Consider the following 12,866-nt stretch of genomic DNA (forward strand, 5'->3'; position numbering starts at 1 on the left):
CCTTTTTATTCTTTCAGTGCTCTGATTGTAATTTCTATGCTATTTTTCTTGGAATTGGGGAGGGAAACTAAAAGTTCAAACATGGCAATATGTTCATCTTCTTAACTACCAGAAGTGAAACTGAGGTCTCCAGACAGTATCTATCTAACTCAGCATAATGTGGTTCCACTACACTGCAGAACTGCCCAGTCAAAATGCAGCTGGCCAGCCCAGATTTACTCACAAACTATCCAGCTGACAACTGGAGGGTTTCCACATCACTAGTACACATTGATAGAATTAAGGGACATGGAAAACTCATAGAGCTCTTCTACTTCAAAGTCTGCATAAGCAACAACTGTAGTATGCCTCTGTAGCTGAGACAAAAGAACCCTTTCTCAACTGCTGTGAAGTGGTTTTGCTTGCCTTTCCCCAATTTTGTTTGTTCAAGCTAGTGAACATGGGGAAATCTTGACCTTCTAACACTATTTAGCCTTCCCAAATAACTCACTATTTATCATGGTTTTTCTGGAAAAGCAATAGAAAGATCTTAATCCAAGGTCTGGCATCAAATTTAACAACTGTTTATTTGTTTACAGTTCCTAAAGATCATTAATTCCATTTCAATACAGACCCTCATTCTTTATTCTGTGTACTCAGCTAATGCTAAATACTTCCTCCTTATAGGGGATTCAGCATTAAGGAGAATCACAGAAGGGTTGAGGTTGGAAGGCACCTCTGGAGGTCATCTGGTCCAACCACTCTGCTCAAGGGAGGATTGACCCCACCTCAAGATATTTAAGTAACAGGGAACCTTTCCCCACTTCCATTCAAGGCTCTGCCCAGGTTAAAAGACCGTCTTTGCAGGTAAACATTTAATATGGGTCATCACAGAAATCCAAGTCAAGAAATCAAAATTACTTGAAGAAAGAACCTCCAATTTGTAATGAGGACAAACTTCTATGTGAAATAAGGTATTCAGAGGCCTAGCTTCATGTTGATACTATAAGACTGAAATATCAAGTCACAAATCTGGCCTCTCAGCCACACACACTTCATGCAGTAGCTAAGAATTTGATAGTTGATGAAAAGAAAGCACGATCATTTCTTTCATTAAAACATGTGAGTCAAAAATACCGTGGACCTGTATTTCCCCAGGACATACATACAGACAGGTATTTCTGCCCACTCAGCTACTTAGCATTTATACAATAACATAGTCTTTTGAAGCGTGGCAGTGGTTTTATTTTTTTTCTCATATGGAAACAATGAATGCCTCCTGCCTGTGTGCATTTTTTTTTTTTTTTTTTATATGAGAAAAGAGATTGAAAAGTACAGCAAATGGAAGGAAAAATAACACTTGTATATTTTCAGTTTTCTACAGGAAACAAAAATAGAATTGGAGGTGCCTCGGAATGAACTAGCTGTGGCTAACCCTATATAGATTTTCAGCTACTCATCTAAATACTTAGATTAGCATTTATGTCAGAGGTGTCGGGTATTAACAGAGAATGGAAAAGGATCCAGACAAATATCCACATAATTTTTAAAATTAAATTTAAAATTTAATTTAAAAAGACATTGTAATTTTTTGTGCCTCGAAATGCTCAAGCACTCTGGCGAAATCCTGAAAGGCTCTCAAACACTGCAGGATTTGGCCAAAGGGATATAAAAATCTTGCAAGAGCCAGGCCTTATATTGTAATGATCAGTGTTTATTCGGAGGCTCCCTTCCACTCTCTGTTACTTCCACTTAACTTCGGGAGTATCAGCAGCCCTAGTGATTTCAGTGAGAGTTTTCAGGAGCTCAGAGCTCAGCTTGAATTCAAACGCTCTACTGGCTTTAACTCAAATCGAATGGCAGGAATGCCCTCATTATACGCTGAAAACAGATTAGGTGGACTCTGCCTAGGAAATAGCTCCCTCTTCTGTTCTTGCTGAAAACAAACCAGTCCTCGGAAGGAAGGAAGGAAGGAAAGTATTTCAAATAGAATCATAGAATCACAGAATCAACTAGGTTGATTTAAGATCATCAAGTCCAACCATTCCCCTAGGATTGCCAAATCTACCACTATCATGTCACTAGGGTCCCTTGTCTACATGGTTTTGGAACACTCCCAGGGACAAGTCATTTACTATAGCAATGGAGCACAGTACCACAGTACACTGCACAAAACAGTACACTGGGGGAGTTCCCTTTCAGTCCAGCTTCCCGTTTTCTGTGTACTCCACAATTACTGCTCCGTAAGTTAGGAACTGTCAGCGTGTCCAACTCACTAGCTGAGTGAAGCTAGTACAAAAGCTTTCTTGGTCAGACACAGTCTTCCCAAAGAATTTTATCCAGTCTGGTTGAAGTCTGAACTAGTAACTAGCTCCTTCTGAAGCAGTAAACAGAAAACAGCACTTCCAGGGTGCCTCCACTAACAAAGAAAGGAGTCATGAGTGGTTTGGGATGTCAAAAATTAGTAAGTTAAATCAAATTCTCTTTCAGTATCTTCACCTCTTCAAGCCACTCCCCCTCAGTGAAATCAGAAGGCATACTTCAGTCAATCCTAGTCCTCCATCAGACTTCCTCAACCTTTTAGGTATGATAGTCTTACAAATATTCTTACCTATGGCCTGACAACCGACTCTCATTTTTCTTGAAGGATCTTTCTCTCTTCTCTCTTCCAGCCCCTGAATGTCTGTGAGGGGCACTCACTTTAAGGCTTTTCTCATTGCTGTCTGTACCAAAGCTTGGAAGTGATTTTCTTTCTTCTGTCTTGGTCCTCTCTCTTTCAGTGAGCGCACTGGCAAAAGAGTCATCTGTATCTTTCGGAATGGTTCTTAGTTTTTCAAAGGCTGAACTTGTGTGTAAACTTGACATAACCTTTGATGTGAACCCTATATTTACTTGTGCTGAAGATCCTTTGCTTTCCTGAAAATCAGTACCTGGGACACTCAGGTCATTTCCTTCATGTTCTTCAGCCTTGAACTGTGCTGTGCTGCTTATGCTAGTGGATCGTTTTGAAAGCCTCCTTTTTTGCAGATCCTAGAAATAAGTACCATTAAAATTTTAGCAATTTACATAAACATGAAAACAAAGGAAAGCTCTATCACTGATTTCTGAGTTAAGAAATTTGTTTATTGCTAGAAATCAGGTTATATAGTAAAACAGATTTTTTTTTTAAACTATAAAAAAGACAGATGTACAGTTTTACTTAAATTTGAGTACTATTAAAGGTACTACACACTGTTAAAAACTGCTTTCTTTTACCAATGAACATCAACAAAATAACTCCCAAAACCTTAATTTAGGGGTTGTACCCAACTCAGAAAAAAAAAAAGGCATTTTAGTAGACAGATTTCCCTCCACAGGTATCTAGTCTTTATTTCCAAATCAGAGATATTTATAAAAATCCAACTAATTTAACTTCCATATTCTCTTCGGTATTATTTAAATGATAACTTCAAAATTGTGAAAAAAAATAAGAACAAAAATGTTCATATTGTTACAATCCTAATTTTACACAGGGAAAGTTCCTGTCCAGATAAAAGCAGCATGCAGAAAAAGAGGCAAGACTTTTACAACTGTGTTTTGAAAGCACTTACTGATGGAATATTGTCTGATTGGACCAATTTAGAAACATATTTCTAACTAAAAGTAATTGTCAGTTCCAAATTGCTACTGATTAAATGTGGGATTTTGGGAAGGAAAAAAAAAAAAAATTAAAAAATAGTAAAAGTGATAACAGCGGCTAAAGAAACTTTGAAAGCCATAGATATCACAAAGATAAAAACAATTTTTCTAGGAAAATGGAAAATCTAATCCATCAAGAGGTACCAAGAATCAAAAAAATTAATAAAGAAATCCTGTAACCTAAAATCACAGACAGACAGAGGGTACTTGCATGCAGTAGCTATATCTGAAACAGTCAGAATTTCTGCATTAACTAAAAACACTTCTCTAACCACATATTTTCAGACTGCCAATTTAATGGATTAACATGTAAAAGTAATTTTATTATCATTTGCAAATTACATTATCACAAAAGGTTATACATAAAATCTATGGCCAAACCACGTATTTTATAAGTGTTGAAAATCACCTCTGGTGAACTTGCTACTGGTCCGGCCATCATTCCTCTGACAATGAGACTAGACCTGGGCCTTGGCTTCTCCTTCACTGCGGATTTCAGCTCTTCAGAAACCGTTGCTGCTTTTAAATCTTCTCGACTATCTTGTAACTTCTTATCCCCATCAGAGAGTAACTGACTGTTGTGTACTGCCCCTGTGGGGCATTTTTCACTTTTGTGTTGATGTTTTCTGGATGGAAAGATTTTATCTAGTGAATTCTCAACATTATATCTACAAGGCAGAAAAAGGCAAACTTCAAACAGCAAAATCATGCACAATAAAATCAATGAAAACATCTCTCAATTAAATCACTGCTGTCACATTAAGTTACATGTTATCTAGCAACAGTACTCAAATATAATCACTTTTCACATCTAGATGTAGGCCTTCAGGACACTATTTCAATATCATTATTATGTGTCACAATTGGTTACAATATCTGTAATGTTCTAATCTTATGCTTCTGATATTTACCATGCCATCACAGAAAGCACACTATATAGATCATATCAAACAGGTCCTAAGCTACCACCAGCCATTCCCATTACTCCTCTGTCTTCAGTGTTTCGGCAGTTTGAAAATTTAGTAACACTTTTGCTAACATCTCTTTTTATCATTAACTTAAGACTGACACTACTGGCACTTTCACTCTTTGTTCAAATGTATAACATTTTAGTAAGAAATATACTTTTGTATTTCAGTTCAAACTTAAAATGGGAAGTTTAGGTTAGATATAAGGAAAAAGTTCTTTACTGTGAGGGTGGTGGGGCACTGGAACAGGCTGCCCAAGTGAATGCTCCATCCCTGATAGTGTTCAAAGCCAGGCTGGACGGAGTCTTGGGTGACACTGCTTAGTGTGAGGTGTCCCTGCCCATGGCAGTAGGTTGGAACTAGATGATCCTTATGTTCCTTTCCAACTCTTAAGTATTCTATGATTCCATGATTTGTGCTTTTCCTTGGCAATAGGTTACTATGCTGCTGTCATCTGACCTCTTAATATTCTTTAGCCTCTTTCTTCAGGCAGCAACAGAAGGTGTAGTTCACACATTTGCACCTTTTCCTATAGAATGCTATAAACAAGCTTTTCGGAAATGGAGGTGAGTATCCCATGGATCTGAAACTCCATTTTTACAACAATATACACATTTCTTTCTTAGAAATATATTTTAACAAATCATGTTCTTATTAAGAAAAAAAGAAAGTCATCATTTGACCCCCTAAGAAATCATGATGAGTCCAACTTTCTTCATCAGGATCTGTTTCACTGCCTGCATAGTATTAGACTACTCTTAAATGGAAGTTCTTTTATTGAGTAGCCCCCACTTCACTGAGACCTCTTTGGGTCAGTTTGCAAATTTATATTCTGTGTAACCTGAAAATGTTAGCCTTCTTTACGATAACTGTCACTAAACTGTTTTTTCACTTTAGGATCTTTTCCTTCATCCTATTCCATTAGTAAAGAAATTCCACGAGTTGAAGCACCTTGTACCACAAAAATATTCCTTTCATTTAACCAGTTAAAAATTGGTTTCTGAAGTAGTATGCCTCGTATTGTTAAGATATGGTGCATATGTAACTGAAGGCAGCATGATAAGTCTCTGTGAGGAGCATTTGAGGACTGTTATTCCTGACCTAAGACCGTGTAACCCCTCACTGCCAAAGGGCAGTGGTTCAGCTCAGAGATTGTTTAAACTGTTACAGACATTCAAAAAGAGTTTAAGATGTAACTTAAGAGAAGACTCTTTAACAAGTAACAAGTGAAGAGTACCTGTCTGATTATACTCTCCTAAAAGCATTATTAAAAATTATCCAGACAGTTGAAATTAAAATTAACTTCAGGCACTGGCAGTTTGACCTGCTAATGCCTGACCAGAGGCAGAGGGGCCAGACCCTTGGCCAGAGGGGATGGAAATGTCTGGGAGGATCACAGAGCTGCATGTTCCCATGATTTTTCTTTCAGTGGTCCATTTTGTGGGCTAAAATCAGACATGACCAAGCTAACTCATCACCTACCCACGACAGTTACTGTTATGGAAGCTTTGCAGCCCTCTCCTACAGCTTTGCCACCAAAATGGCTGGAATGAGACCTGATCTAAGGGAAAGATGGAGCCACCTGCCCAGGAGTGTGAAGGTCAGGTTCTCTGCTGGTTTCGAAAGAAAAATCAGCTACAAATATTGATTTTTATCAGGACAGACCCTGAAACCCATGTTCCCCCGTCACACCCACTCAGCCCATTTTTCCTTCCTTGCATCTCCAGCCAACTTTGTCATCTGCCACTTTGGGAAGACATAACCAGTTAGGTTGGTGCTGCTGAAGTAACAAGAAAGCACATACAAAATCTCACAGGATTTATACGGAAACCTGCAAGTCAATACAGGATTTTTCCCCCTCTGGAGCTGGCAGCTCCCAGGGTGGCTTGGTAAGCTCATACACATGAAAAGTTGGGCATTTCTGCTTTTCACTGCCTGGTTTCCAATTTTCCTTAAATCTGTTTGGGTTTTTTTGTGGGTTTGTTTTTTTTTTTTGAGGGGGAGGGAATGCTTCACCCCATGAGGAACAGCACCTGCACTGTACTCCTCACAGCACCGTGATGTATCCCACCTCCATCACCCACACCTGCTGCTTCTGCGTGTAGGGCTTTAATTCTTTTCATGTGTGTGCATTTACGATGACAGGGAAGGAACTAAACAATCACACTACACACGCCTCCCCCGCCAGCGGAGGCTTAAAACCATAGAGCGGCCTCCGGTCTAAAGCGGAGTAGTCCCATAAGGTACCAGTTCCGGCGCAATGACCACTACTCTGGGACAGCTACCCAACACTCTTTGCCGCCGCCGGCAGCGGAGGAAAGCGCTCGGCTGCCAATGCGCATGCGCCGGGAGGGCTATAACTGGGGGGGGACAGAGCGGAGCTCCATTTTGCTGGCGGTAAAAGGGCGCGGGAGTTGGTCGTTTAACTGTGCTGGGTGCTGCTGTTTACACGGGGTGTTAGTGTCTCCCTCCGCCATAAAAAGCGTTTTGCTGTAGCAAGAAAAGTCTGCGGACACTGGCGAGGATCGCAGGAGGAACGGAACAGTTTGCAGTGTCTGGGGGAGAAAATGAGGCATGTGCAAGCTCGGAAGCAGTGTGATGTGGGATAGTGTCAGGGAGACGGAAAATCACTTGTCAACATGCTAAAAGCTCCTGTATCTGAAAAAGAGAAGCAGCTACTTTTGAACTGCTTCATCTTCAAGTGTTGCTTCTCAGTTGGTAGCATCAAGTTTAAAAAAAAATGGTTTTCTTTGTTCTAGAATTTAGCTAGTTGGAGCATGCTGTGTTTCATATCAGGAATAAAATCAAGTTAATTCCCTGAGAGGGGTGGGAAGATGAATTATTCCTTTGTGCCCATTTTAAAAGCATTATACTGCAGCACAGTTAGGGCTATTAATCCACTGTGAGGCACTAAGAAGTACACTCAGAATATTTGGTTATTTGTGTTTCCAGGTGTTTTGCAAGATGAAAATAGCCTGTATTGTTGGTAATGACTGAATTTAACATAGTGTGTTTTGCTTTCAACTATATAAGGCATGAATATACCTGTAGTTTTGAGTGCAGGTGGTTAGCTTCTCATCAGAGTATGCATCAGTTTGAACATTTCCAACTTGTAAGACGTTAAAGCTTAAATTCCTATGTCAGTTACATCTTTCAGTGACTGAAAGATGTAATTGAGATTATCAGTCTTTGCAATTGGTAGGGAATAGAAATGTATTTTTAAAGGGTGGCTTGCATAGGGGATTTTAAGAATATGGAAACTTAAAAGTTTTGTGTTACTAGGATAACTATTAAGAGGTACTGTAGCCAAAGGTATAAATGATAAAACTTGTAATACTACTTACCTTACTTAATTTACAAAAAAAAAAAATAGTGTCTGGATAAGATTAAGAGAGAGAAGACTCTACCTGTGGGCTTGAGTTCTGCTTTCATCGAGTGTAGTAGCACTCCCACACATGTGATCCTCGTCTGATAAGTTGGGTTGGTGAGATGTTGAGCTCTTACTTTGAGGGGCTGACAGAGCAGAACTCGAACTGATGCTTCGGGAAGTCCCACGGTGCTCAAGGAAGTAGTTAGTAATAATTTCAAGAAGTGTTTTCAGTGGGTTCTCCTTTGCCTGTCCAAAAGGAGAAATAAACTTCTTGGTGACTACTGAAACTGGTAGTTAGTCTAAGGATATTCTTTTTATACCTGTACAGTAGCTGAATATATTAACTACTTTTAGGGTTAGCTGCCTGTGGGTGTATCACATAGATGACTGTCCAAACAATCCAAGAAAGTAGATGTGAGCTGGGCAATATAGAGAGCTTGAAGGTGTTGCTGTGTTAAATGAAGTAAGCATGATACAGAAAAAACAACCTGCTAACAATCATTCCTTATTTTAGTGAAACATTGCAAAGTATGGTAACTATGCTAGGATGTACCTTTTCTAATGTTACCCGGTCAACTTTAGGAGAATGTAGAATGAACAAGAAGGATTTTTAGTGACTGACTTCAGTATTTGTGATTTATTTCTTCACTTGGTAAGAAGCATGGATTATAGAACTCTTAACACGTGCATAAGATAGCCCTTTAATTATAGGCCAACACTCAACTTGTTACACTGTTGTTCAGCAGTACTCTGGAAAGCGTGTCATGCATACATGAGAGCTTCATTTAGAAAAAAACTAACACAAAAATTAAAATGCACTACAATGTCTTCTATGGAGATGCAACTGAAAGGGGAGATGGAGATGAGATACTAGGAAGAAGCTCATCCCTGTGAAGGTGGTGAGGCCCTGGCACAGCCTGTCCCAAGAAGCTGTGACTGCCTCATCTCTGGCACTGCTCAAGGCCAGGTTGGATGGGGCTTTAAGCAACCTGGTCTAGTGGAAGGTGTCCTTGACCATTGCAGGGGGGTTGGAACTGTCCCTTCCAACCAAAACTGTTTTGTAATTTTTATGAGCTACACTGAGAGATATTTTTGAAGTCATCTATTACAGAATAGCCTCATGCTGGTTACCAAAAGCATTGTGGTGCCTTAAGTCATGAGTGAACTGGAAATGGAAATTGTGAGGATGGAGGCACGGGCCCAGCTTGGAAGCATATAAATATTGTGTAATCTTTGCAATAAATGATCCAGCTTACACTCTACCTCTGGGTCTGTGCCTCCATCCTCACAGAAATCATCCGTTGATGTCCCTCTTATCAAATATTGCTGTCTATATTGCATTTCAAAGAATAATAAATGTTAGAAGTATAATTTTGTCTGCCAGGCCTTAAATAAAGTTGCAAATAAAAACGGGCATGTAAAGGTACTTACACAATTGAATAATCTAGCCAAAATGATGGAAAAAGTACTAACATGAGTAACTGCTCCTGGTTTACTGGAGGTTGCAGTTTGTAGAAGGGTTTATGAACTGCCAGGTTCTTGGCTTCATCCTATGAGCTGCAGTCTCACCTAGATGTTGAGCTCTCCATTCCTTAGAGAACTGTTGGTGTATCCACAGCAGTGCAGAACCAGATGAAAGCTGGAGTTCTCTTTCATTTGGACATACTACAGTCTTGATATATTTGGCATAGTTTCATGGTATCTGATCCCCAATTCTGGGGAGCAGCATCTGTTTCCTTACCTTGTTGTGTTTGTACAAGGAGTGCAGATGCAGGACATTCCGAAGTTCGTTCCTGTTATTGATGCTAAGTTCAGAACGTGGAAGCTCTTGGTCCATGGTGGTGATGGTTTTCTTCAAACCCTGAGAAGGAAAAGTGTCAGACATCAGACTACTTGCAACAGTACCACTTCACAAATCTTTTAGTCTTGACTTGCATCCCTGCCCATGGCACGGGGGTTGGCATTATATATCTTAAGGTCCTTTCCTAACTACTCTATGATCCTATGACTTTTTTGGATGTAATATTAAACTTCTGGATGGCAGTAATTAATAATAAGCTAACCCTTAGAATCTGTACTTTAATGGTACAGTCTTGCCTTAATACAGCCCACAGATGAGAAAATAATTAAGGTGGCTGTGTTGGCTGTGAGATGGAAATTACTAAGCATGACAAAACAAGAAAGGCCTCCATACAGGTGACTTCAACTGCTGAACAGCCTCATAAGGCTGGCTGATGAGTATGAAGGCCCCAGCAAATATGTGAGCTTCAGGTACAAATGCTTCCAGAAACACTGTGTTTGTTTTTTTTCCATCAAGATGTGATAACAGCTTTTCATAGATGTGATTCTGACATGGGTAATTACAAAGTCTGAACATAAATGTGCTCCAGCTGTCAGTGGTTTTAGAGCCCTTATCATGAATTGCTCTGATCAGTCTTGGGTTGGAGATCACTGAGATGTCTCTGACATCAGCTGGTCTGGAGACTTCACATGTTCTCAGTTACTTTGAATCCCTAGTCAGCATAAATGGGCACTTCACAGACAAAATGTACAGGCATCGCCCTTTCTGGAGGGAGAGCCTGATTTATTGTGCATTAAACCAGTTTCTAAGTGGTACAATACCAGATGACCGTTTTGAAACAGAAAGTCTGAATTTCTTCCATGGCAGGTTATTGTTATAATAAAGGATTTATTTTTCTGCACATGGATCTGATGGCTTAGATGTAGGGAATGATGGATAAGTTGTGGTATATAAAGGATCATTATCACAGTTGGCTCCAGTCTGTATTGAAGATATGGGGAAGCAGGGGAATGCTTATGCAGAAGCATGAAGGATTATTGTTTTGACTCCAGAGTCTATTGTAGAAAACAGATGTGGCAGTTCAAGTGTGTACCAGTATTGTAAGCTCTATGGCCTGTGTACCTGTAGGGCATTCCCCTTCATTTTATGCTTTTATTCAGTTTTACCTTGACATTTGTCTAACTCAGAAATGTATGTCTTTCATCTGAAAAAAATCTTTGCAATCTGTGAACTGACAGATTTGAGCCTCTCACTCTTCTGGCAGTAAATGGCAAATAATGAATTCTGCATCTGAAATCCTGTTGGCAAATGCATCAGCTTTGCTCGCAAACATTGAAAATGTGCATTTGGAGACTGGATGCAAAACAGGTGAAGAAAATTAAAGCTTGTGCAGCACTTAGCAAGGCAAGTGACTGTTTCATTTCTGGTACAAGCTAATTCATTCCTGACATGGGAGAACTGACAGGGCTGGGCATCAGCAGCATTTCCTTAGGATTCAAGGTAAGTACAGGGTGCTTGGTGCTTTCACTTTGAAATGTAAAGGTGCCTTTTCTTATGCTCAGTCCCACATTCCTTTTACAGCATTAAGTTTGGGAAAAGTATAATTTTTTTTCCTCCCTCTCCCCTTCCCCCCCCCCCCCCCCCCCCCGAGAAGTTGCTGTCTGACAAGCTACTGCTGAGAACCGGGGAGGGGGGGAATGGAGAAGGAGAGAAAAACACACAATAAAACCAGCACCAACAGAAAAGTTTAAAATCAAGAGCAAAACAAAAAATGAGCCCAAAAAATTAAAATTAAAAAAAAAAGTTACTAGTTTCTCTAGAACCATTTACCTTTTGCATTTTTTTTTTTTTTTTTTTTATATTTCTCCTGGGAATTTTTCTGCGCTTCTTGAAAACATAACGACACCAGCAAGCTAGATAATTATTGAGGAAAATAAATAAAACAACCCTGAAACTGTGTTTCTTGATTTAATCTCGGGTTTTGCAGGCGTGTTGTGTGGGAGGCTCGGGCTTTCCCAAGCAAGGCGGATGCTGGCCTCTACGTTCAGCAATAGAAAGGCTTTGTGGGAAATGTAGTGCCGATACTCCCCGGCCCGTTGCCCTTCATGTCTGGCTGCTTTTAAGGCTGAAGAAGTCCCGTGTCGTTCTCTCCCCTCTCTCTCTCCCTCCCCCCAGCATTCCCCAGTCTATTATTAGTACTTTAGATTTTTCATGTACCATTCTTATTTGAACTTGCTGTAGAAAATCGAGACAAGTTACCTTTCTACTGAGAAATTCTCTGATGAGTGATGCAGCTACTTCTTCCACAAAGGAGTTCTCCATTTTTAACTCAAAGTGTGCTTAGGGTGCGTTTTCTTCGCTCCGTCTACCAAACCGTTCTCGCCTCCTGGCATTACAGCTCCCGGTGCGGGCGGAATGGCCGCGGTCCCACGGCGCAGCGGGCCGGTGCCCGGGGTAGGGGGGGTTGCTGTGGAGACCGTGTCATCGGCAATAGGGAGAACTCCTCCCCCTGGAAGGGTGCCGAGGAGCGGCTTCGAACTGGAAGAGATCGTGGTGTAGCGCTGCGGCAAACATCCCAGTAATTGCTTTAAATAGTACATTTTGGGGAAGGAATGTTTAAGTCAGAGTCAAGCACTGTTTCCCTTTTTTTTCTTATGAAGCAGACACATTATTAATTAGCAACCTTTTATTCCTGTGCTAATGCAGTTTTTAACCATATCATAGAGCCACAGAATAGTTTGGGGTGGAAGGGACCCTAGTGATCATCTGGTTCCAACTGCCTTGCTACGAGAAGGGACACCTTCCACTAGACCAGGTAGCTCAAAGCCCCATCCAGTCCAGTCTGGCCTTGAACACTGCCAGGGATGGGGCAGCCACAGCTTCTCTGGGCACCCTGTGCCAGGGCTTCACCACCCTCACAGGCAAAATTTCTTCCTCAGATCTTACTAAATCATCCCTCTGCCAGTGTAAAGTCATTCCTCCTTGTCCTATCTCCTCATGCCCTTTTTAAAAGTTTCTTTCCATATTTCTTGATGTCCCCTTTAGGCACTGTAAGCTGTGCTGAAGTCTC

At 40.5% G+C, this 12,866-nt stretch overlaps 1 protein-coding gene across 4 annotated transcripts in view; it reads right to left on the reverse strand.

Annotated features, from left to right (window-relative positions):
• MINDY4 (MINDY lysine 48 deubiquitinase 4) overlaps positions 1–12,271 on the reverse strand; it is a 69,914-nt gene extending 57,643 nt beyond the window's left edge. Inside the window, exons 1-5 of one of the 4 annotated variants that reach the window (XM_061474488.1) lie at positions 12,056–12,271; positions 9,737–9,856; positions 8,033–8,241; positions 4,067–4,283; positions 2,591–3,009 (exon numbers count right to left, since the gene is read on the reverse strand). In XM_061474488.1, coding sequence (XP_061330472.1) covers positions 2,591–3,009; positions 4,067–4,283; positions 8,033–8,241; positions 9,737–9,856; positions 12,056–12,118 — 1,028 coding nt within the window. In that variant the 5' untranslated portion in view covers positions 12,119–12,271. Of the gene's footprint in view, positions 1–2,590; positions 3,010–4,066; positions 4,326–8,032; positions 8,242–9,736; positions 9,857–12,055 lie in introns of all 4 variants that reach the window. The other 3 variants (XM_061474487.1, XM_061474489.1, XM_061474490.1) reach the window with 3 other exon arrangements.
• Positions 12,272–12,866: the final 595 nt, after the last annotated feature.

Source organism: Pezoporus flaviventris, unplaced genomic scaffold, assembly GCF_033815535.1.
Source record: "Pezoporus flaviventris isolate CSIRO_AGI_PZ_B2104156 unplaced genomic scaffold, CSIRO_AGI_Pfla_v1 ptg000079l, whole genome shotgun sequence".
Taxonomy (NCBI): Eukaryota; Metazoa; Chordata; class Aves; order Psittaciformes; family Psittacidae; genus Pezoporus; species Pezoporus flaviventris.